General features: G+C 56.0%; 2 protein-coding genes across 2 annotated transcripts in view; both read right to left on the reverse strand.

The window, feature by feature from the left end:
• Positions 1-1,553: 1,553 nt before the first annotated feature.
• Positions 1,554-13,147, reverse strand: TICAM1 (TIR domain containing adaptor molecule 1). Its single transcript, XM_049639661.1, has 2 exons — positions 12,921-13,147; positions 1,554-4,126 (listed from the first exon to the last, which is right to left on the reverse strand). The coding sequence occupies exons 1-2, from the start codon at positions 13,053-13,055 to the stop codon at positions 1,838-1,840; spliced, it is 2,424 nt and encodes an 807-aa protein (XP_049495618.1). The 5' UTR covers positions 13,056-13,147; the 3' UTR covers positions 1,554-1,837.
• Positions 13,148-19,100: 5,953 nt separating this feature from the next.
• Positions 19,101-24,282, reverse strand: part of PLIN3 (perilipin 3) — a 19,949-nt gene continuing 14,767 nt past the window's right edge. Inside the window, exons 7-8 of the mRNA XM_049643199.1 lie at positions 23,748-23,873; positions 19,101-22,085 (exon numbers count right to left, since the gene is read on the reverse strand). Of these exons, the coding sequence (XP_049499156.1) occupies positions 21,744-22,085; positions 23,748-23,873 (468 nt within the window). The 3' untranslated portion in view covers positions 19,101-21,743. The remainder of the gene's footprint in view (positions 22,086-23,747; positions 23,874-24,282) is intronic.

Consider the following 24,282-nt stretch of genomic DNA (forward strand, 5'->3'; position numbering starts at 1 on the left):
GACTGCACGGATGTATTGGGTGCCCCTACTGCACTCCAATGCAGGCACACAGTAGGCACCCCATAAATGTCACTTGAATGAACCAAATGGCCTGTTCACTGCAGCTGTCCCATTATTTGCAGCTAGCTCCCGCGTCGATGGTTCGAAACAGTCTGTCCACGAACCCACGCCACCTTGCAGCGCCCTGGAAGCTGATTTCAGGGGCTCCTCCCCGGGTTTGACGTCAGTGCTACGAAGGCCCTGGCAAAATCTGAGTCAGCCACTAAAATAATAACTGATATGTGATGGCCTGGGTGAGTCAGCCAGGCCCGCCCTCCTGGGCCCCAAGAAAGGGGGAAAAGGCTTGCAAAGTTCATGTTTGCAGGAAGCAGTTGGGTGGGAGGGGCCAGCAGCTTCCTGGCTTAACCAGCTCAAATTTGCCTTTCCTTCCCTTGGAAATTACAATCTCCCCGCTCCTGACCTGCGTGACCTTGGGGACCAGAATTCACCTCTTGGAGCCTGTTTTTCTTCTCTGTAAAATGAGTCCAATGATGTAAGCCTGTACCCAGAGAGCGTTCAATTTTGGGGATTCAAAATAGGTTCAAGGCCGCCTGGCAGGCTCAGTCAGTGCAGCCTGTGACTCTTGATGTTGGGGTCCAGAGTTCCAGCCCCAGTCGGGCACAGAGAGTACTTTAAATAAATACCAATAGGGGCGCCTGGGAGGCTCAGTCGGTTAGGCGTCCAACTTCGGCTCAGGTCATGATCTCACGGTTCGTGGGTTCGAGCCCCACGTCGGGCTCTGTGCTGACAGCTCAGAGTCTGGAGCCTGTTTCAGATTCCGTGTCTCCCTCTCTCTCTGCCCCTCCCCTGTTCATGCTCTGTCTCTGTCTCAAAAATAAATAAACATAAAAAAAAATAAAATTAAAATAAATAAACAAATAAATACCAATAAAAAATAAAACAAAATACGTTGAGATCTGTAAAGCCTCCGGAATCCATAAATGTGAGTGCCCCACGAATGTTAATTCTATTCCTTCCCAAAGGTCTGTGACTCCGAAAAAGATTAGCCCCCTCCTCTCCGGGCCTGCCATTAATGAGCACTTACACTGCCCCTGGAGCGTCAGTGTGTCGCAAAGGATCTGCGGACAACCTTGAAACACTGGCATCATAAGCCCATTTCTCCGATGAGAGCGTGAGGCTCCGCAAGCCCAAGGCTCTCCCCTAAGATCGCATGGTGGGATCTGAGCCCAGAATGGGGTAGTGGGGGGGCATCAAGGCAGGACCCCTCCCAGGCAAAAAAAAAAAAAGGGGGGGGAGGTTACAGCAATCAAGTAATAAATGTCCTGTGTCTTTTCTCTCCACATTCTGTGATACGGGAACCAAAACTTTCAGCAAAGCACACTGCCCAGCAGAAGACTACATTTCCCAACCTCCCTTGCAGCCAAAGGGACCACGTGACTACGCTCTGCCCAATGAAATGAGAGAAGCAGCGCAACTTCCGGTCCCGGCGTCTCCCTTCCAATCCCCTTTTTGGGGGAACACTAGACGTCTCCGGGAGTGGCACGGCACTGGAGAAGCGTTCAATAAATATTTATTAAAGTCGAAACACACTTCCCACATCCCCCAGCCCACTCCCCGCCACCGCCAGCACCCGGGTGAGAATCCGCAAATGCCACCACCAACTCCGCGCCGCACCCCCCCCCACTCCTTGCGCGCCAGAAAGTCGCCGGGGCCCATTTTGCACGATTTCCTGAGACACGAAGGTCTCCCCCGCGATGTCCTGAAGGTTGCAGACGACGTCGCGCTCCTCCTCCCGCCCCGGGCACGGTGCGGGCGTCCCCAAGGCCGGGGTCACCGGTCACTCCGCGCCTTGCGTCTTGTCCTCGGGCGCCTGGGTCCCTCTCTGGTTCCACATGTGGTTGTTGAGGCCCAGCTGCACCATCTGCGCGTGGTGGATGATGAGGGGCTGCAGCCCCGGGCTCTGAGGGGGCGCCGGGGGCTGCGGGAAGGCGGGCGCGGGTGCCGGGGCGCCGGCCAGCCACGGGGGCGCGGGCGCCGGCGGCTGGTGGCCCGGCCAGGAGGGAAAGGGCGGGGGCGCTCCCAGGGGCCCCGGAGTCCCAAAGGGCATGTGGCTCCCGAAGGCCACCCGGAGCGCCTCCATCTGCGCCTGCCAGGCCGAGTGGCTCTGGAAATAGGCCGAGTAGGCGGCGTTCAGCGCCGAGACGCGCTGCCGCTCGCCCTCCAGCTGCTGGTGCTGCTCCTGCAGGGCGCGGACGTCCTGCTCCTTCCTCCAGTGGGCCCTGCGGGCTCGCAGCCTCTGCGGCTTGAAGGTGTTGGCCACCTTCTTGGCGAAGATATGGGAGCGCTCGTCCAGCCACACCAGGCTGGTGAGCAGGCTGCAGGTGTGCGGGCTGAGCTGCTCCCGCGAGCTCTCCAGGGGCAGGAAGGGGATCACGCAGTCCCGGCACTCGTGCCGCGTGAGGCTGTTCATCAGGGACTGGCCCGCCTGGTGCAGGCCCAGGTGGCAGTCGAAGTTGGGGGTCAGCAGCAGGAGGGTGAAGGCTGAGTGGTCGATGGCGTCCTGCAGGCAGCGCAGGTGGCCGCGCCCGGGCACCTGGAAATCCTCGCAGAAGGTGGCGCCATCGGGGACGCCCAGGCTCTCCAGCCTCTCTCGGACCCGCAGGGCAATGTCCTCGTCTGCCCCCGCGTGCAGGATCACAAAGTTGTAGAATTTCTGCTCTGGCTCCAGCTCGGGGGGCGGGGGGCACGGATTCCAGGCGGCGGGGCAAGCGGAAGGAGGGATGGATGGAGAAGGGCAGGGCGCGGAGGTCCTCGGGGCCGAGGGGGTGGGGGGGCATGGGGGGGTCCTCTGGGAAGCGGTATCTTCTACAGGGAGTGAGAGGGGGGTCTGGTCCTTGTCAGGGCAAGTGGTTTTGGGGGGCAAGGGGAGAGATGCGGGGGCTGCCAGCGCGTGGCTGCACTCCACCGGGTAGCGGGTGCCGCTTTCCAGAGCTTTGGGGGCGTCGGGCTGGCCAGTGGGGCTTGCATCTGGGACCACCTCAGGAAGTCTAGGGCCCGGGGTGTCTGGTGGCATCTGGGGGCCGGCAGTCTCTCCGGATGAGGGGCCCTCCAAAGAGGGGCCCTCCGATGAGGGGCCAGCGCTCTCCCCCAGCAGGGGCCCGGCAGTCACCCCCGATGGAGGGCCGGCTGTGTCCCCAGGTGAAGGGTTGACAGCCTCCTCGGATGGTGGCCAGCTCACTTCCTCAGGCTCCTGGCAGCCTGTGGGGGCAGGTTCGGGCCCGGGGCCTGCCCGGGGCTCCTCACACAGCTTGCTGGGCGCACGACAGCCGCGGTGCTGGCTGAGAAGAGGCATGGTGGGTGACTGGCTGATTTCCAGGTTGCTGGCGAGGGAGGCGGGGCTGCTGGTGGATCTCAGAGAACAGCCTCTGCTCCAGCCCGAAAGGCCCTCGATGGGCTTGGGCAGGCTGCGGGTGCCCGAGGGGGACACCGAGCATGGCGGGAGGCAGCCCCGATCGGAGCGAAGGGGCTGGAAGCTCCCGGGGGCCCGGATGACGCCCCAGCCGCACCGGTCCCGGGCCTCTCCCTGGAGCTCGGCCAGCCGGTGGTCGTCCCTGGAGTTGAACGTCTGGAGGGCTGTCTGGTAGGCCAGGTCCCGCATAGGGGCCGGGCACAGCTTCTCCTCGGCGAGCAGGTGGTACACCCGGGCAATGGCCCAGGACAAGTCTGGGGGCTCCTCCGGGGCCTCGGCGCTGTCCACGCCGGCCCAGCGGCGGGCCACGAGCCGGGCCACTGCGTCCGCCCTCAGCGCTTCCAGGGAGATCCTGGCCTCCGTCTCCTGGCCCAGCTTCAGAAGCACCATGGCGTACAGGAGGTCCGCCCCTCGGCAGCCCTGGTGGACCGTCTTCAGCTTGTGCTTAAGGTACAAGAGCTTGTCCTGGCCTGCGGCACCTAGAATGTCGAAGGCGCCAGAGAGCGACGGGCCCGTGCAGGCCATGGGCGCAGGTGGGTGCAGCCGCGGGCAGCAACACTGGAGGCTGGAGGCATGTTCCGCAGCCCCTGCCTTCCTGCATGCTGGGCGTCCCCCGACGTGCTCACCCCAATCCCACGGGGGGACCCTGGGGCCGACCTGTGGGGCGAGACAGACACCGTCAGAAAGGGGGCAGCTCCGGGAGGGGTCCAGACGCCCCCACCTGCCTGCCTTCAGCGCCAGCACCGCCTGCCAGGGTGACCTTGAGAAAGACGCGTCCCCTCCCCCGCCTCCATTTCCTCCTCTGCGACACGAGAGCCGCCGACACTTGCCTGGTGTCCCCCGAGAGGGCGACGCTACGATTTCCCCCACCTGCAAATGGCAAAATGTGTCCAGAGACATGAGGTCCCTTGCCCAAAGTCACACAGCCGGTGGGTCACGGAGCTGGGACCTGAAGCCATGAAACGTGGCTCCAGAGGCTGCGTGCGTTGGGAATAATAATAAGCCCAGTGCTGGGATCGTTTCAGGGCATTGTGCTGCCACAGCCTTATGGAAAGTTCCGAGCCCCGATGCCTGGAAGTCAGCAGGCATCCCATACGTGTTCGCTAGGGAGGTAATCAGGCTCCCAGGTGGCCCCCAGGGACCCCCGTCCTGGCATCCACAGCCCAGGGCGGGGCTTCCAGCCGTAACCCAGAATCCGCCTTTGTGACTGACAGACCTCGGCAAAAGTGACGGGCTGTCACCAGTGACAGAAAACACCAGCTTGGTCACTCTCTGGCACCCCGTCGGGGGTAAGGAAGCGAGGGCGCCCGCCATGAGCCACGTGAGGGGGGCGGCTTGGGCTCTCAGCAACTCCAGCCCCGGTCGAGCCTTCAGATGAGGCGGCCCCGGCCGATACCTTGACCGTGACCTCATGAGAGACTCCAGCCGGAGGCCCCCACCTCACCTTCCTCCAGATTCCTGACACCCGGTCTCTCTCTGTGTGAGATGATAAGTGTTTGTTGTTTTTATTTATTTTTAAATATGTTCTCCTACCCCGTGGGTTGCCTTTTCACTTTTTATTTATGAGAGAGAGGGCAAGCAGGGCAGTGGGGCAGAGGGGGAGAGAGAGAGAGAGAGAGAGGGAGGGAGAATCTCAAGCAGGCTCCACACTCAGCACAGAGCCCAAGACGGGGCTCGACCCTACGACCCTGGGACCACGACCTGAGCTGAAATCAAGAGTCGGGCACTCAACCCACTGAGCCACCCAGGCGCCCCAGTGTTTGGTGTTTTCAAACCAGGAGGTTCCGGGGTAATTTACGCAGCAGCGGCTGATACAGGCCGTGCTGATGAGACACTAGCCATTGCTGAGAGCCAGCTCCGCGCATGACCAGGCTGCGGCTACTCGTCTTCTATTTCTCAAAAAGAAAGAAAGAGGAGGGGCGCCTGGGTGGCGCAGTCGGTTAAGCGTCCGACTTCAGCCAGGTCACGATCTCGCGGTCCGTGAGTTCGAGCCCCGCGTCGGGCTCTGGGCTGATGGCTCGGAGCCTGGAGCCTGTTTCCGATTCTGTGTCTCCCTCTCTCTCTGCCCCTCCCCCGTTCATGCTCTGTCTCGCTCTGTCCCAAAAATAAATAAAAAAAAAAAACGTTGAAAAAAAAATTAAAAAAAAAAAAAAAGAAAGAAAGAGGAAGAAAACGCCAAGCCGGCTCTTCCTCAGACCCTTACCTGAGCGACACTGTTCCCGTCTTCAACTCTCAGGCCCAATGGCACCGTCTCGGGAGCCCTACACGTCCACACCCGCCCTTCCCGGGCTGTCTCGCCCACGTCACCTGCTCCCCCACAGTGCGTCACGGGTGGACGTGCCTTGTGCGTTAGACTTTTCGCACTTGTCACCTGTCTCCTGACCCCGGGGCACCAGAGGAGGGGGCTGAGACTCTCGTGGCCCGGAGCAGGGACCTAACAAATACTTGTGGGATAAATGAATGAGTGAATGGGGCCAGAGCTCCTATGGTCCCAATGTTGTGGATGAAACCACGGGCACAGAAAAAGGCCTTTCCCAAGTCCGCACGACAGACGCTAGGGACACTGTTCCAAACCTCGGAACTTAGGCCACCGGCTGCTCAAAGCAGGTCATATTCAGATTTAGAAAAAAAAAATGCCACTTCAGATCATTCCAGGAGGCTGAGAACACTTGATATGCCTTTCAGCCTGGGCCGGGACCTACTGCCTGGTTCACGCTTGTGCCCACGATGACACCCCTAAGGGTACAGACGTCCTTCTCAACTAACAACAGTTCTGAGCCCTGCCCCCGGACCCTCAGCGATGTCTGAGGGCATCTGTGGGTGTCGCGACTACACAGAAAGGTATCGAGTAGGTAGGGTCAGGGATGCCGCTCACCCCTCCTTGCCCGCGTGGTGCCCAGGATGCCCCCCCCACACACACACACACACAGAACGATCCAGACCCAATGTTGCAAGGTGCTGACATTGAGCGATCCCGGCACAGACCAAGAGCTGCTTCGTGAACCAACCCAGCCCCCTTTGCCGATAAATCACGGACCTCACTGCATAAACGATTCAGGAATTTTTTTTTTTTTAAGTGCATTTTGAGTAGATACAGGCCATTCCGGGGCCCCAGGGCCAAGGTCAAAGACTCCAGAAAGGTTGGAGACGGCACGGGGAGAGCCAGCACTGGGGGCAGAGGTGCAAGGCAGACGGGACTGAGCCGACGCAGGGAGCAGGGCGGAAGAGAAGCGGGTGAGAAGGGGCAGGGGGGTGGAGGGGGCAGTGCTTGGGGGGAAGGATGTAGAGGCAGGTGGCTGTCTGGCTGTTTCAGAAATAGAAGCGGCCTGACATGCCGAAGTGCTGACTGGGGGGCGGGGGGCCGAGACAGCACAGACCCCCCAAAGGCCGCCGACTTCCTCGTGTGGAGGACAGACAACCCACAGGTGAGGGACTCTCACAGCATATCTATCAGCTGGGGACAAACGCCGTGGAGAAATGGCAGGCGGGAAGGAGGGTCTCGAACCCCATGAGTCAGGGGTGGGCGGGTGAAGTTTTAAACAACGTGAATCAAGAAGGCTTCAACGATGACCGAGATTTCATCAGGACGTAAAAATGGAGAGAGTGAGGGGCACCCGGGGGGCTCAGTCCGTTGAGCATCCGATTTCGGCTCAGGTCAGGATCTCGCGGTTCGTGGGTTCGAGCCCCCGCGTCGGGCTCTGTGCTGACAGCTCAGAGCCCGGAGCCTGCTTCGGATTCTGTGTCCCGCTCTCTCTCCGCCCCTCCCCTGCTTGTGCTCTGTCTCTCTCTGTCTTTCAAAAACGAATAAACATAAAAAAAAAAAAAATGGAGAGAGTGACCCATAGGGACATCTGAGGGAAGAGAGGTCCAGGAGGAGGGAACTACGTATGCAAAGGCCCTGGGGCAGGACCAGCCCAGCTTGATGGAGGAGCAGTGAGGAGGGAGAAGGCCCGCACGGCTGAGTGGGTGAGGGGGAGAGAGGGAGGAGGGGGAAGAGACCTGGCGGGGAGTCCGGAGGACTTGAACTTTCACACTGAGGGAGGCGGGACCAAAGAAGTTGGAACCACCTTAGACCTGTGTAAATGTGGTGGCTGTGACTTAGGTGTGCCGCCACGAGGAAGAAGGACTCCGTGGGGCCACACTGGCTATTACTTCAAGGGAAGAAGCCGCAAAGGCAGAGTTTCAGGAAACTGCTAAGTTTTGTCAAGTGGGCAATCAATTCAAATATTTTTAAAACTTTTTAAATGTTTATTTATTTTTGAGAGAGAGAGGGACACAGACAGAGTGCGAGCAAGGGTGGGGGGGGGCAGAGGGGAGAGGGAGACACAGAATCCGAAGCAGGCTCTGGGCTCCGAGCTGTCAGCACAGAGCCTGACGTGGGGCTCGAACCCACGAACCGTGAGATCATGGCCTGAGCCGAAGTCTGGCAATCAACCGGCTGAGCCATCTAGTGGGTCCCCTGAAGGCCACGGATCTTTCTGTTGTTCGTTAAACTTACCAGGCACAGTCCTGCCTCAGGACCTTTGCACCAGCTGCTCTCTCTGCCTGCAATACTGTTGCTGGGTATCCCCCCCAGCTCACTCCCTACCCTCCTGCAGATTTTTAAAATCAAGACTGGCTTGATGATGGAGGCGCCTGGCAGACTCAGTCGGTAGTGTTCGACTCTTGATCTAGGGGTCGTGAGTTCAAGCCCGATGTTGGGCATAGAGATTAGTTTAAAAAAAGGAAAAAAAAAAAAAAAAAAAAAAAAGGACCGCTCTCATGATATTGTGCGTAACTGCGCAGGCCAGAGGGCAGTTTATTTACTGAAACAAATAAAGTATTTTGGCCCCCAGCCATGCCCACTGATATACACACAGCACATGGCCGCCTTCCAACGACAGCCACGGAGTCGAGTGGCTGCAGAGGTGACCACGTCGCCCGCCTGCAGAGCTGAAAACACTCACTCTCTGGTCCTTTACAGAAGACGTTTGACAAGAAACCGGGATGTGATTTTGCACCCCCGCTCCTCAGAGGGGCAAACTCAACCAACGTGACCGGGCAGAACAGCTCATTGGCCCCAATATCTGTAACCTTTTATTTATGTATTTATTTTAATCTTTGTTTATTTTGGGAGAGAGAAACAGGGCACAAGCTGGGGAGGGGCAGAGAGAGAGGGAGACACAGAATCTGAAACAGGCTCCGGGCTCTGAGCTGTGGGCACAGAGCCCGACACGGGGCTCGAACTCACTGACCGTGAGATCACGACCTGAGCCGAAGTCAGACGCTCAACCGACTGAGCCCCCCAGGCGCCCCTCAGTGTCTGTAACCTTAAGACCAAAAGCCTCTCTCTCTCTCTCTCTCTCTCCCTCACCCACATAATCATCATGCAGCACGCAGGCTTCAATGGCCGTGACCGGCTGACCTGTGTCCCCCTGAAAAATCCGTGTGTTGGAGCCCCGACCCCCAGGACCCACTTGATTTCTGCTCAGGTCCTGACCTCACGGGCTCGTGAGTTCAAGCCCCGCCTGGGGCTCTGCGCGGACAGCGTGGCACCTGCTTGGGCTTCTCCTTCTCTCTCTGCCCTTCTCCTGCTTGCTCTCTTTGTATCTTTCTCAAAAATAAATAAAAAATAAAAAAATAAAAAAATAAAAATAAATCGGCCTACGCACGTAGGTCAAATCTGTTTGAAATGATCAAGACCGCGGCTAGAAACACGGTCTGATCTGCCCCTTCCACGGCCGTGAGTCACAGGTCGACTGTTCTCTGCACTCGCCAAGGACTCCTGGGAGCAGCTGTGTTTATAACTTAAAAGGAAAAAACCAGATGCGCTGACATGCACCCTCCCATTTATTTGGGGTGGGGGGAGAGAGCCGGGGGGGGGGGCAGAGAGGGTGGGGGGGGACAGAGGATCCGAAGCAGGCTCTGTCCCAAAAGCACCGAGCTTGACGCGGGGCTCGAACCCACAGACTGCGAGATCATGACCTGAGCCGAAGTCAGGTGCTTAACGGACCGAACCGCCAGGCGCCCCGTTCCTCTTCCTCTTTTTAAAACATTTTTAACCACATCTGGCTCCTGGCCATCCCCTCCTCCCCGACTCTCCCGCAGTCTCTGAGGTCTCTTCACACACTGGACAAATCTTTCTCGAGCACCTCGTATTGGCAAAGGGCTGCTGTTGCAGCCCCAGACGGGCAGAGCTCACAGTCTAGTTGGAGGAGACCAATAATAAACCTGACCGTGACCTGCTGCAGAGCATGGAACGGGCGGCGAAGAAAACGCGCCAGGGTGCGGCAGTGAGGAACGGGGGAAAGGTTCCAGAAGCCTGAAGAGCAAGGGAGACCTCTGGAGGGAAATGACATGTCGGTGGAGACCTGAAGGAGGTAAGAGAACAACTCAGGTGACGATCTGGGGGAAGACAGTTTCAGGCAAAAGGAGCCGCAAGTGCAAAGGTCCGGGGGCAGGTCAGAGTCCAGCGTGTTGCAGGAATGGGGAGGCGGCCCGTGTGGCTGGCGCGGAGTGTGTGAGGGGGAGGGAAGGAAAGGGGGCGGGGTCCTGCAGGGCCTTGAACTCCACGGGGAGGACTTGGGCTTTTACCCTGAGGGAGATGGGAGCTCTGGGGGGGCTGTGGGCAGAGGGGAGCAGGGCCTGACTCGGGGGCTCACAGGCGCCCTCCAGTGGCCGCTTCCGGAAGAACGGACTGTGGGGAGCAGGGAGAGGAGCCTGGGACCTGGGGGGAGGTGACCACTGGCCCAGCCCAGCAATGATGGGCGCTGGGCCAGGGGGGGGGGTCTCAAGGAAGTGGGGGGAAATGGTTGGCTTTGTGGATAATTTGGAGAAAGGGAGAGGAGCAGGAGGAGGCAAGGAGGGTACCTGGGCTTTTGTCCTGAATATTCTAGACAGACAATGAGGAGCTGCTTTGTGGTTAGGAGGGAGAAATCAGAGGTTATCTCAGTCACGACTCCTTGGATCAAGTCCTCCCTGTTCCCACCCTCCCCCTTCCCTTCCCTGACCTCACCCCCCTCCACTCCCCCTTGCTCCCTCAGATCCAGACACACTGTTCCTTAAATATGCCAGACTGGATCCTGCCTCAGGGCCTTTGCACTAGCTGTTCCCTCAGCCCAGGACACCCTTCCCCAGGTAGCCACATGGCTGGCTCCCTTGCTGCCTTCAGATCTCGGCTCAAACGTCACTTCCTCATCAAGGTCACCCTTGGCCACCCTGCCTAAAACTGAAGCCCATTCCCCCACACCCCCTGCTTTGTCTTTCTCCTTACCTGACACGATAGATTTTACCTACTTTATTGCACAGGCACCACACCCTACCAGAGTGAGCACCCCTAAGACCGGGATGTGCGTTTGTCTTGTTACACAGCTGTACCTAGTGACTGGCACACAGTAGGCACTTAATAAATACTGCCGGAAACAATCAACGAGTGGACAGAACAGCACCTGGCACACAGTAAGCGCTCAATAAATGTTTCCTGCTGACTCACTCCTCTCCCCAGCAAGACAAAAAGTCTAATCTGCTTTCCACCAGGACTGGCGCTTAGTAGAGGCACGACTCACTCCTTTTGGCTAATGAAGAAATGTTACAGGGGCGCCTGGGTGGCATCTTGATTTCGGCTCAGGTCATGATCTCACCGTTCCATGAGTCGGAGCCCCGCATCGGGCTCTGGAGCCTGCTTGGAATTCTGTCTCTCTTTGCCCCGCCCCCTTCAAAATAAATAAAATATTTTTTAAAAATTTATAGGGGCACCTGGGTGGCTCAGTCAGTTAAGCGTCCGACTTCGGCTCAGGTCATGATCTCACAGCTCTTGAGCTCGAGCCCGTGTCAGGCTCTGTGCTGACAGCTCAGAGCCTGCTTCGGATTCTGTGTCTCCCTCTCTCTCTGCCCCACCCCCGCTTGCGCTCTGTCTCTCTCTCTCTCTCAAAAATGAATAAACGTTTAAAAAAATTATAAAAAAAAAAAAAAAAGAAATACGACAAGGCACGGAAGGCAAAACGTATCTAGATTGCCTCTGAAAAATGTGCGGGAGACTGAAGGGGTATTTGTTCAACAAGTGTTTCCTGAGCATCTACTATGGACCAGACACTGAATTAAGCCCATGACAACCCTGTAAGTCAGGACTATTTTGACTGCCGCTTTACACACAAGAAAGGGAGGCACAGAGAGGTACAACGGCTTGCCCTGGGTCACACAAGTGGAAAGTAAAGGGGCAGGGATTTAAACCAGGAAGCCTGGCTCCAGGGTTCCTGCCCTTACTCACGCAGCACCTACTATGTGCCGGCCCCTTGCCATGCCTGGATCTGAGGAATCCGCAAGCCAGGCCAGCGGAGAAGCTGCTGGAAATGCATTCTCTGCACTCGGCGAGCATCATCTCGCTTTGCTTATTTGTCCTGACGGAGGACTCCGGGAGGGCCCTGCTTTGCCCCTACTATGTGCCCAGCATCCTGAACCGGGTCTCCTGGCACGCGGCAGGTTGGTCATAAATGTGTGTTGAAGGATGAACACATGTCCCTATTCAGAGGAGGAGCCGGGCGCAGGCAGGTTTAGGGCCCACCCCCACCCCCCGACACCCCCCCCACACACACACAACCCCCCCCCCCAACCTCCAGCTTGCGTGGGTGTCCCCGCGACGGCCCCTTCCCAACCTCCTACTTCAGCCACAGGGAAAGGGAAGAAAAGGCCCCGTGCTTGAGGCTCTCTGGGGCCACCCAGATCAGAATGTTGCCAGCAGCCACTGGGGGGGGGGGGGGGGGGGCGACTGGCGGGGACTCGGGGGCGAGGGCCAACCAACCAACCCTGTCCCCCACGGGAAGGGGTGGGGGTGCGGGGGCCGAGCTGAGGGAAGCAGGCTCCTGCCGGGGAAGCGGGTTCCGGGAGCCCCTGGAAAAAGTGGTTTCAGGGCCCCCAAGGGGCTGGGGGCCAAGAGGCGAGCGGGAGAGGCGGGGCTTGCGGGGCTAGAAGAACAGGGACCGGGGAAGGGGGCTCCAAGCTCCCGGAGGAAATCAGAAACATGGGGTGGGGGGCTGGAGAGGAATGGGGGGGGGGTTGGGGAGAGGTACCGGATGTTGGGGAGAAATCCGGGTTGGAGGACTGCTGGGTGTTGGGAGAAGTCCAGAAAGAGTTGGGGAGAGATCGGTGGCGTTGGGAAGGAATTGGGGTGCTGGGGAGGGATCCGGGAGGGGGGGTGGACTTCGAGGTGTTGGAAAGGAATTCGGGGTGCTGGAAAGAGATCTGGGGTGCTGAGGAGCAATGGGGGGAGGTAAGGAGGAAGCAGGGGGTCGGGGAGGACCAGGGCCACCCGGGAGAGGAGCCGAGCGTTGAGGGGGACACCGAAGAAGGGGCGCGAGGGCGCCATGAGTTGGGGGGGTGGGGATGCAGCTGGTCGCGAACCCTGGGGAGGAGCCGCAGGCGTCGGGGGTGCCCTCCCCCGCCGACGCTAACCCCCTGGTTCCCCCCCGCCACCTACCCGGGGTCCCGCTCCGTCCTCTGCGCGGGGGCTGGTGGCCCGGCGACGGGGCCCACGACTGGCGGAGCGCGGACGGCGCGCAGACGGCTCCACCCCTGGCCTCCGCCCGCCCCTTCCGCGTCCCGCAGGGAGCATGGCAGGAAGGTGAGGTCACGCTTTCCCGCGGGACAGGGAAAGTCCCCGAGACACCCCGCAGCGAGCCCCCCCCCCCCCCTCGGGCTGCGGCCTTCGGCAAGTTTGGGCACCTCCGGGGCGCAGGCGCTGGGGACCACGAGAGGGACTGAGCCTGGCCCTCGGGGCGCCCACAGTCTGGGGAGAAAGTAACCACGGTTCACAAAAATGGATCATCTCGGCGAGTGGTAACGCTTTCCACTGCCGCAAACAGGGGGCTGGAGTGATATCGGCGGAGGCCTACCCGAAATCGGGCGGAAGGGGTGTCCTGGCCACCCTGGGGGTGGGGTTGGGGATCCCCGGGGGGCTGGGAAAAGAGCAGCCAGATGGCCTTTCTAGAAGCTGCGGACACGATATTTAAACATTCGTAAGGGGTCCTAGCCTTTTTGAGGGGGTCCCGGACCCAGCGCCCACATGTCCATTGGGCAGAGTTAAGATGTGGGACCATCGTACTCTCAGCCACCCCCCCCCTCCGAAAATGTTTTCATTTCTTTTAAAATCAGAAAAACAAAAACAAAAACAATGAATATAGTCCCATCCTGGGTCATAGTCGTCTTTAAACCAACACAGTTGCAAAATACAATTTTTGTTTATTTGCTTTAATGGACGAAGGGCCAATGGAAATCATAATGCCTCTGACCAGATTTCTTTGTCAGTGTGGAGACGCTCGGAGCCTCTTCTCAAAACACCATCGGTAGGTACATAAATCAAAGCACAAGAGGTTTACAAGGAGTGTTTTGCAAGTAAAAATATTCAAGAAAATATTTTTATTTTTATTTTTTCAACGTTTTTTATTTATTTTTGGGACAGAGAGAGACAGAGCATGAACGGGGGAGGGGCAGAGAGAGAGGGAGACACAGAATCGGAAACAAGCTCCAGGCTCCGAGCCATCAGCCCAGAGCCCGACGCGGGGCTGGAACTCACAGACCGCGAGATCGTGACCTGGCTGAAGTCGGACGCTCAACCGACTGCGCCACCCAGGCGCCCCAAGAAAATATTTTTAAAAAGCAACTTCGTGATCCATTATCACTAAATGGGTAAAGGAAATGTGGTTCGTCCACACACGGGAATATTATTCGGCATTAAAAAGGAAGGAAATCTGACACTACAAGGACCTTATGCTCAGTGAAACAAGCCAGACACAAAAGGACAAATCTTGTCTGATTCCACTCGTAGGAAGTCCCTAGAGGAGTCCAATTTATAGAAACAGGAAGTAGATGGTGGGAGCCACGGGCGGGCGGGGGTGGGGTGGGGGGGGGAGAGTCAGTGTTTCATGGGGACAGAGGTTCAGTTTGGGAAGATGGAAAGTTCTGGAGATGGGGGTGGTTGCACAACGGCGTGAGCGTGCTTAATACCCCTGAGCTGTGCACCTAAGAGTGGCCAGATGGTAAATTTCATGTTAAGTCTATTTTACCACAATTTAAAAAAAAATTGTGTTTGGGGCGCCTGTGTTTGTGGCTCCGTTGGTTAAGCGCCCGACTTTGGCTCAGGTCATGATCTCACGTGTGTGAGTTCGAGACTGGCCTCCGGCTCTGTGCTGACATCTCAGAGCCTGGAGCCTGATTGAGACTCTGTGTCTCCCTCTCTCTCTGCCCCTCCCCTGTTTGCGCACGCGCGCTCGTGCTGTCTCTCTCTCTCTCTCTCTCTCTCTCTCTGTCTCAAAAGTAAATAAACATTAAAAAATAAATTAAAAAAATAAAAAATTGTGTTTGGGGTGCCTGGGGGGGGGGGTTCAGTCAGTTGAACCTCCTACTCTTGATTTCCGCTCAGTTTGTGATGCCAGCGTCATGGGATTGAGTCCCGAGTTGGGCTCCACGCTGAGCATGCAGACTGCGTAAGAGTCTGCCTGTCTGTCTGTCTGTCTCTCCCTCTACTCCTCTCCCCTGCTCGCACGCTCTCTCGCTCTCTGAAAAAAAAAAAAAAATTGTGTTGAATACTTGTAAGATAATCACTTTAAAACACTTTTGAAATAGAGCGCCACCGAAACACGCTTAGGGCTATACCTTTCTACTTACCCCCACATTAACTGACAAGATCCAATAACCCCAGTGAGTTTACAGTGGTGATGAGCGCGGTATTTCGAGTTGTTTGCGGCAATGCAATCTGATATGAAAATCTCTGTGGTTTTCTATTGGGGACAAAGGCGTAGCTCCTGCCGTTGTCTTCATTCATAATTGAGGAAATGGTGAATATCGGTTAAAGTCAGTGGAAATAAAGTGAATTTTTTTTTCCGTGACTTCATGAATTCCGTCATGGGGTTCTGAAGAGGTCCGTGGACCCCAGGCCGAAGTTCGTGTAAAGAGTCATGGGAGGGGAATCAAATGGAAGTTATACGGATGCTATTTCCTCCCCACCTAGGGTGCCTTGCTTAGCGTGAGTCTCTGGCGGGGGAGGGATTTTATTGAGCACCTACTGTGTGCCAGGCATGTCTAGGCTCTGGGAATCCACTGGGGACGGAGGAAGAAGTCCCTACCTTTGGAGCTTCTGCAGCTAGAGGTGGAGAGGCCATTAAACCCATCTTCCATGCCTGTTGGGTCCCCCCCCCCCGACTCTTACCAATTTTTGGAGTTTCATTAGGTACCTGTCCCCACACCGAACACCTCTCGATGGTCATCTGATCCTTGCCTTAAAATAATCCTCCCAGATGGACTTGAATGTGCCCATTTTACAGGTGAGAGAACTGAGGCTCAGAGAGGGTAACCCAGGCTTCCAGGGGAAACCCTGAGCTGCAGATGCGTAAATCTGACCACCCACAGACCGGTACAGTTGCCCACCTCCCCTTTTCCATAAAAGAGGTGAGGTGCCCTGTGCCTATCCAATCTCTCTCCCTCCTGCTCTGGTGGGGGCGGGGCCCTCCACGGGGTGCCCATTCAGCTTTTCACTTTCGCACACACAGACACGTATCCATGAATGTGACATTTAATGCTCTTTGGTTTGCTTTTTAATTCCCACCGGCCAGAAGTGAGCAAACTTTGTTTTCCTGCTAAAGGGCCAGATACTAAACATTGTCAGTGTTACAGACCAGGCCAGACCGTCCAACAGTTTTCTGAGCCAGTGTAGGTAGCCCCACCTTGTTCCTTCTTATTCTAAAGTTTTTTTTTTTAATGTTTTATTTATTTTTGAAGGGGAGAGAGAGAGAGACAGAGCATGAGCGGGGGAGGAGCAGAGAGAGAGGGAGACACAGAATTGGAAGCAGGCTCCAGGCTCCGAGCTGTCGGCACAGAGCCCGATGCGGGGCTCGAACCCACAAACTTTGAGATCATGCCCTGGGCCGAAGCCGGACGCTCAACCGACCGAGCGTGTTATGGTCTCACTAAGCGTGACTGTAGTACAACTTACTGAGTCCCCAGGCATTGGACACGCGGTTTGTTTCCACTATTCCCGAAAAAAGGCATCGCAACCTTCTGTGGTGGTGGTTGTAAACCCTATGCCGGGGCTGCCTTCACAATGGGTTCAAATCCTTACTCTTGCACTTCGTAGCTGTGGGATGGAGCCCAGGATGAACTCTCTGAAACGTGCCTCAGTTTCTCCCCCCCCCCCCTTGTAACCTGGAGATGCTTCGGGGACTTAGTGGACAGCGTTTCTCTAGGGCAGCTGTGGAGAAGGGGAACTTCTGAGACTTCTCCTCAGACGTGGAGAATATACATTTTCACTCTTACTAAATCCTGCACGACTGTTCTCCAAATTAAGGCTCCTGGTTCACACTCCCACCGGAAAGGGAAAGGGCTCATTTCCCCCACCCCACCCCCCACCACCACTGCATGTTACTTTCTCTTTCTTAATTTGTGTTGGAGGATAATTCATAGGCCCTAAAGCATGTGAATCTTAAACGGACAGCTCAGAGGACTTTTGCATGGGTACCCATTTCCTGCAGCCCACACCCAGATCAAGACGTGTGTCTACACGTCGCTTCCAACCCCTGGAATGCCCCCAAGCGCCGCGGGCAATCCTCCTCCGATCGCTGTCGCCATAGTTGAGTTTGAGTTCCGAAACGTCACCGAAAGGGACTCCGAGTATGGATCCTTTCGTGTCTGGTTTCTTTTGCTCAACACGGTGACTGTGAGCTTCACCTATGTTGCCGCACTCCACCTTAAAAATAAAACAGCCCAGGGGCGCCTGGGTGGCTCGGTCGGTGAAGCGTCCGACTTCGGCTCAGGTCATGATCTCACGGTCGGTGAGTTCCAGCCCCGCGTCGGGCTTTGTGCTGACGGCTCAGAGCCTGGAGCCTGTTTCTGATTCTGTGTCTCCCTCTCTCTGCCCCTCCCCCGTTCATGCTCTGTCTCTCTCTGTCTCAAAAATAAATAAACGTTAAAAAAAATTTATAAAAATAAAAAAAATAAAAATAAAAATAAAACAGCCGGTTATTTTATCAGCAAAATGAGCTTATTCAGAATAGCGGAGGAATTGCAATTTGGGATGGGCAAGACAGGGCAAACCACAGCCCAGGCCGGAGAACGAAGGGGAGGACTATTGCTTTCTAGATAAAAAGGAGGGAGCCGGGAGGAGCTGCTCTGAAGCAAAGTCCCCCGCAGGAGAGGTAGCGCTCAGGCAGAGGATGGTTTCTCATTGGCTGAGTTATGGTGGCTTCTCATTGGCTGAGTTATGGTGATTTCTCATTGGCTGACTTGTGGTGGTTTCTTATTGGCTGAGTTACAGTGGTTTTTCATTGGCTGGGCTGTTGCTGGTCAGGAGAAAATCTTCCTCCTGCCCCAAGTTTACGTGTAAGAGCTGAGCTCCCCCTTTCAGGGGCTTCCTGACTCCATTCTAAATGAGGTTTCTCTATTTTCTTTTTTCTTTTTCTTTTTTTTTTTAATTTTTTAATGTTTTATTTATTTTTGAGACAGAGAGAGAGACAGAGCATGAGCGGGGGAGGGGCAGAGAGAGAGGGAGTCACAGAATCCGAAGCAGGCTCCAGGCTCTGAGCTGTCAGCACAGAGCCCGATGCGGGGCTCGAACTCACGAACTGTGAGATCGTGACCTGAGCCGAAGTCGGATGCTCAACCGACTGAGCCACCCAGGCGCCCCTCTTTATTTTCTTTTTTTAAAAATAAGTGTTTCTTGATTTATTTTTAATATTTCAATCAGCCAATTTAAAGTATTTTTAATCTTTGAATCAACAAAGTAACCTCCACACCCAACGTGGGGCTTGAACTCACCGCGCCAAGATCAAAAGTCACCTTTCTTCACTAACTGAGCCAGCAAGGCGCTCCTTTATTAACGTTCATATTGTGAATATCAGTAATTTATCTTTGTTCTTTGCTGTATAGTATTTCACCTTTTTTCTGTAAAGCAATAGTCCTCCCTTTGTTCTCTGGACTTGACTGTGATTTGCCCTGTCTTGCCCATCCCAAAGTGCAATTCCTCCGCTATTCTGAGTCTCTCCCAATTTATCTGCCTCTTCTCTTTTGGATGTAAACTTGGGTTGTTTCAGTTTGGGGCTATTAAGAATAAAGCAGGGTCACCTGGGTGGCTCAGTTGGCTTAGCGTCTGACTCCTGATCTCAGCTCAGGTCATGATCTCACAGTTCGTGAGTTCAGGCCCCAAGTCGGGCTCTGGGCTGACAGCACTGAGCCTGCCTGGGATTCTCCCTCTCCCTATCTGCCCCTCCCCCGCTTGCAATCTCTCTCTCTCTCTCTCTCTCTCTCTCTCTCTTTCTCTCAAAAATAAACATTAAGAATTTTTTTTTTAATGTTTACTTTTGAGAGGGAGAGACAGAGCATGAGCGGGGAAGGGGCAGACAGAGAGGGAGCCACAGAATCTGAAGCAGGCTCCAGGCTCCGAGCTGTCAGCACAGAGCGGAACCAGTGAGATCGTGACCTGAGCTGAAGTCAGACACCCAACCGACTGAGCCACCCGGGCTCCTCAATTAACATTTTTAAAAAAGAGAATAAAGCAGCCATGAACGTTTGGGGGCCTTTGTGTGGACATGTGGTCACACTGAGCTTGGGTATAAACTCAGGAACAGGAGTGATAGAACACAGGGGAGATGCCCCAGATGGCTTTTTATTTATTTTTTATTTTTTTTAACGTTTTATTTTATTTTCGAGACAGAGAGAGACAGAGCATGAACAGGGGAGGGGCAGAGAGAGAGGGAGACACAGAATCTGAAACGGGCTCCAGGCTCTGAGCTGTCAGCACGGAGCCCAACACGGGGCTCGAACTCACGAACTGTGAGATCGTGACCTGAGCTGAAGTCGGACGTTCAACCGACTGAGCCACCCAGGCGCCCCGCTTTTTATTTTTAGAAATGACTTTTTATGTTTATTTTTTGAGAAAGAGCACGAGCTGGGGAGGGGCAGCGACAGAGGGAGAACGAGAGAGACCGAGAGAACTCCAAGCAGGCTCCACACCACCAGGGCAGAGCCTGACGTGGGGTTCCAACTCATGAGTGGTGAGATCATGACCCGAGCCAAAGTCGAGAGTCGGGTGCTCAACCAACGGGGCCACCCACGCACCCCACAAATGACTTTAATCTTTTTTGGGGTTTTTTTAGAGAGCATAAGAGGGGAGGGGGAAGAAGACGGAGATGGGGAGCGAGAGGGAGAGAATCTTAAGCAGGCTGCAGGCTCAGCACGGAGCCCGATGTCGGTTGATCCCATGACCCTGCATTCGGGACCTGACCCAGAACAAAAAATTGGACACTCAGCCGACTGAGCCACCCAGGCTTTCTTAAGGGTTTGTAAACCTTTGTCCATAGGCCAGAGCCCCCAGGAGAAGGTGACGTTGTCCTGCCTTTGCATACAGGGTCATTTTAGTTCTCTAGTGGGGCTGGAGACCCTAAGTCCCTCTCCTCACGCCTGTGTCTTGCTTGAGGACGGACGTTGGACCCGTCGCTCCAGCACCGATCATTCGCTTCCCCGCCCCCCCAAACCTGCTATCATCACCCTCTGCTGGAGATGTGCCGACACCCTTAGGCCTAGTCTCCTAAGCGGGACTCAGTGATGTGTAAAGTTACTGCAGCAAAACACATCGCAGCTCTTAAGTACTGGGAGAAACGCTTCTAAGCAGTCAGACGTTAACAGGAAGGTCTCAAGCTCGCGCCTGGCAAGCTTCCCCTGTAAAGGGTCAGAGAGTGAATATTTTAGGCTTTGCGGGCCACAGAGGGTCTCTGTTGCTTATTTTTGTTTGCTTTAAAAATGTAAACTATGCTGGGGTGCCTGGCTGGCTCAGGGGGTAAGGCGCTGGGGTGTTCTTGGGGTCACGGGTTGGAACCCCATGTTGGGGGTAGAGCTTGCTTAGGTAATTAAAGAAAAATGTAAACTGTCCTTAGCTCATGGGCCGGGCCAGCACACAAGCAAACACCCGGCTCTTTGGATGGTGAGGGCTTGTGCTTTCGCTATAGTCACTTTGTACGGGGACTGCGTGTAGGAAGTATTCATTATTAAGTTTGAGAGGCAGGGTTTCTGTTGTATCTAATTTAAAAAAAATTTTTTTTTTTTTTTTAACATTTATTCATGTTTGAGAGTGAGAGAGACAGAGCATGAGCGGGGGAAAGGCAGAGAGAGAGGGAGACACAGAATCCGAAACAGGCTCCAGGCTCTGAGCTGTCGGCACAGAGCCCGATGCGGGGCTTGAACTCACGAATCAAGAGATCATGACCTGAGCCAAAGTCGGACGCTCAACCGACTGAGCCACCCAGGCGCCCCCGTTGTGTCTAATTTTGAATTTGTACTTGCATGTTCTTTGCCCCCAAACGTGTTTAACCTTCTTGAAAAATTGAGATACAATCGACATAGAGCACAGTATCCGTTTTAGGGGTAGAACGTAGGGATTTGGTACGTGTGTATATTGCAAAACGAGCACGAGAAGTTAATGTCTGCCGGAGCTACGATTTCTTTCTCGTGATGAGAAGGGTTCAGGTCTACTCTAAAAAAAGTGACAGGTTTTAGTGGCGCCTGGGTGGCTCGGTCTCCTAAGCGTCCCACACCGCAGCGCGCGGCCTGGCGGCGGTGGGGGAGGTGAAGGATCCTCCCTCCCTGCTCTTCTCCTGTCCCAGGGGCTGGACGAGAGCCCTGAGCCCCACTCCGGATCTGGCCCTGTCCTGTTCCCATCCTCGCGAGCAGAGCAGGGAAGCGGGCCGAGGCGGCCACCCGCGGACCCCGCGTCGCTCAGCTCCTGGGAACGCATGCGCGTGCGCACACAGCCTGTACTCAGCGGCAGGTGAGATTTATTAAGGCAACGGTGACACTCCAGGCACCCACGAGCGGCCGGGCAGGCCCCAGGGCCCCCCGCCCCGCCCCGTCTGCTCCGGAATGGGTCTCAGCGGTTCTGCCTCCACCCCACACCCCAGAAGGGCCACGTTGCAAGCCAGAAGTCCAAGTCCGTTAGCTAAAGGCGGATATCCCGGGGCCTTGATGTGGCACAGGTGGGATGTAAGAAACCTAGCCTTTGTTTCTAAGAAGAAAAAATTTGGAGGGGGCCTGGGGGCCTCCTAGAAAAAAAATCTGTTTCTGGAAACCTCCCCCTAATGACTGATGAAGGCAGGCAGTGCTTCCTCCGAGGCGGCAGAGGGCGCTCCCCGAGGTGGTAGCTGAGATGGGCCGGGGGGAAGGGAAGAAACACGTTCCAAGCGAGGCGAGGGGGCGAAGGGTCCAGCGCTGGTGCTGACCCCTCAGGGAAAGACTAGGTCCCTCGAGCCCCCTTCTGACTGTCCTATTTCTTCTCCTCTGGGGCCTTTTCAGCGACTCCCGGGGCAAAGGGTCCCACCAGCCACATGATGGGCGTGTTCTGGGCCACGTACTCAACCATGTGGTCAAGGGCCTCTCGGGCCTTGGCCACCTGCTCTCGGCTCTGCGTCAGGATAGTGCTGGACAGGTCCTGGAAGGAATGGACGCCAGAAAAGGTGGCCTGGAGGTCCTCCACCTGGTGGCGAGCCTGCTGAACCTGGTCCTTCACGTGGGAGGGCAGCCCCTGGATGCTGGACCCCAGCGAGGCGCAGGTGTTCTGCAGCTGCTGGGCAATGTCGCGGAACATGGTAAGCGTCTGGGACTCCACCTGCTGGGAAGGGGCGGACAGTCAGGACCATGTTTTGGGATCCAAAGCCCGGGGAGACAAAGTGGGGGTTCTCCTGCCCACCTTCCAGAAAACCTTTCCTTGGCCAGCCCGTCCAGCACGGTGGTTTGGGATACCAGCTCTATTTGAGTTTTGAACCATGTGACATAGACCCCAAAGTGAAAAAGAGGCACAGTCACTTCGGAAGACAGTCCGGTGGTCCCTCAAAACGTTAAGAGTTTCCACAGGACTAGCGATCCGTTCCATTTCTAGGTATCTCCCCAAGAGAAATGGAGACACGCGACCATACACAGGCTGGGGCTGGTCACAGGACGTTATCCACAGGAGGCAAAAGTGGAGACAGTCCAGAAGCCCATGAACTTGTAAACGGGTAAACAAAACCCACACGGGGGAACGTCACTGGGCCTCGAGCAGGAGCGAGGCGCCCACCCCTGCTGCCCCGCAGTCGGACCCTGAACACACGACCCTCAGGGAGGGAACCAGACACCGGAGGCCCCACAGAATGTGAAACGGCCAGAACAGGCTCATCCACAGACAGGAAGGGGGTTCGTGGGTGCTGGGGACAAAGAGCGTCTGCTATATCTCAAGATGTTTTTCAGGTTTTTTTTAAGAGGACATCTGGAAGAACTTTCCAGGCAGGAGCTGTGTGGTGGGGGAGACGGAAGTGTAAATGCGTGCATCGGGACCTTAACACCCCACCCCCACCACAGGGGGGGAAGACAGCAGGCTGGGAGGCAGGACTTTGCCCTCAACCCGCCATCAGAGCGCTCGGGAGACTTGAACCTGACAGGGAGGTGCCGACCAGAGTCAACACCCACATCTCGCGGTTGCCATGGTCAGCGGTGGGGGAGAAGGGAGAGGGAGGCGGAGGTAGGTGGTTTGGGTCTGAATGCTAACAATTTTGCACCTGCAGAGACAGCAGGTGATATCTTCACAAATGCCATTTTTGAACGGTTTACTATGTGCTTTATGTAGCAGCTCAATTTCTTTTATAGACGTATGTAACTCACGGACCAGAAAATGCACCCTTTTAAAGTATATAGTTCCGTGGTTGTTAGTACATGCACAAGGTTGTGCAACCACTGCCTCGAGCTCCAGAACGTTCCATCACCCACCAAAGAAGGCTCCTCCCCATGAAGTAGTCCATCCTGACCCCCTCCCCAAGCCTCTGACAGCCTTGAACCCCTTCCCGTCTGTGGATGAGCCTGTTCGGGGTGTTTCACACGCGTGGACTCACACCCCGTGGGGCCTCTCGTGTCTGGTTCCCTCCCTGAGCGTCATGTGTTCAGGGCCCGTCCGTGGGGCGGCAGGTGTGGGCGCCTCACTCCTGCTCACAGCTGGGTGACGCCCCCCGTTCGTAGCGGACACGTTGGCGCTGGGACACAGGAGAAGGGAAACACGCCAGGGTTTAGAGTTCAGCAGGTTGAGAGGCGTCACAAGTGTCCTGCAGTTCAAAGCAACACCCACACCTAAAGGAGGAAATCAAGGTGGGCTTCCTGGAAGAGGTGCCGTCACGTCCTAAAGGTGGTTAATGGCAGGAGAGGCTGTGGAAAGCCTTCCAGGCAGGTAGGTCCATCCGACAGAGGCGTGGAGAAGGAAGGAAGTCAGGGCCCTAAGGATCCCACAGGGACCCCACGCTGGTACCTCTGGTTTGGCTGGGTTCTCCTCGGTGCCCCGGAGCTCCTTCTGGTTCCAGCTGAGCCACATCTGGTGCAGTTTCTCCTGACCGTCCAGCAGCTTCTGATCGACTCCGTGCTTGATGGTTTCCATCTGGAGCAGGGGAGGGGAGAGAGAGAGAGTGAGAGGCTGCCTCCAGCCCCTGGCCAATGCTCGCATCCCAGGAGAGGCAGGAGTCCGGAGAGAGGCCCACAGAGTCGTCCTTTTATCCGGGAGCAGGTGGTCTGCGAAGGGGAGGAAAGCGGGACACTGTGCTCACGTATGCTCTCCCCGCTGTGGTTTCATCACCGACAGGGGCACATATGTGCCGCCTGCAAAGGGAGGGACCACACATTCCCTGCACCTCCTCCCATTTCGTCTGCTGCTCCTTGTAACTGGGCCCGGCCCCGAGACGGGCTCTGGCCAACGGAATGTAGCAGAGCCTTGAAAACTGTTTCAATGGAATGTTATTCAGCCTTAAAAAGTCAGGACGTCCTGCCGCCTGCCACCGCGTGAACGGACC

Source organism: Panthera uncia, chromosome A2 (genome assembly GCF_023721935.1).
Source record: "Panthera uncia isolate 11264 chromosome A2, Puncia_PCG_1.0, whole genome shotgun sequence".
In the NCBI taxonomy this organism is placed as follows: Eukaryota; Metazoa; Chordata; class Mammalia; order Carnivora; family Felidae; genus Panthera; species Panthera uncia.

Excerpts from the sequence above, each read along its gene's own strand:
- TICAM1 (XM_049639661.1), bottom strand. The coding sequence starts at position 13,055 with ATGCTCCCTGCGGGACGCGGAAGGGGCGGGCGGAGGCCAGGGGTGGAG. Across the intron at positions 4,127-12,920 it reads AGGACGGAGCGGGACCCCGG|GTCGGCCCCAGGGTCCCCCC; the intron begins GTAGGTGGCGGG and ends CTCGCCCCACAG.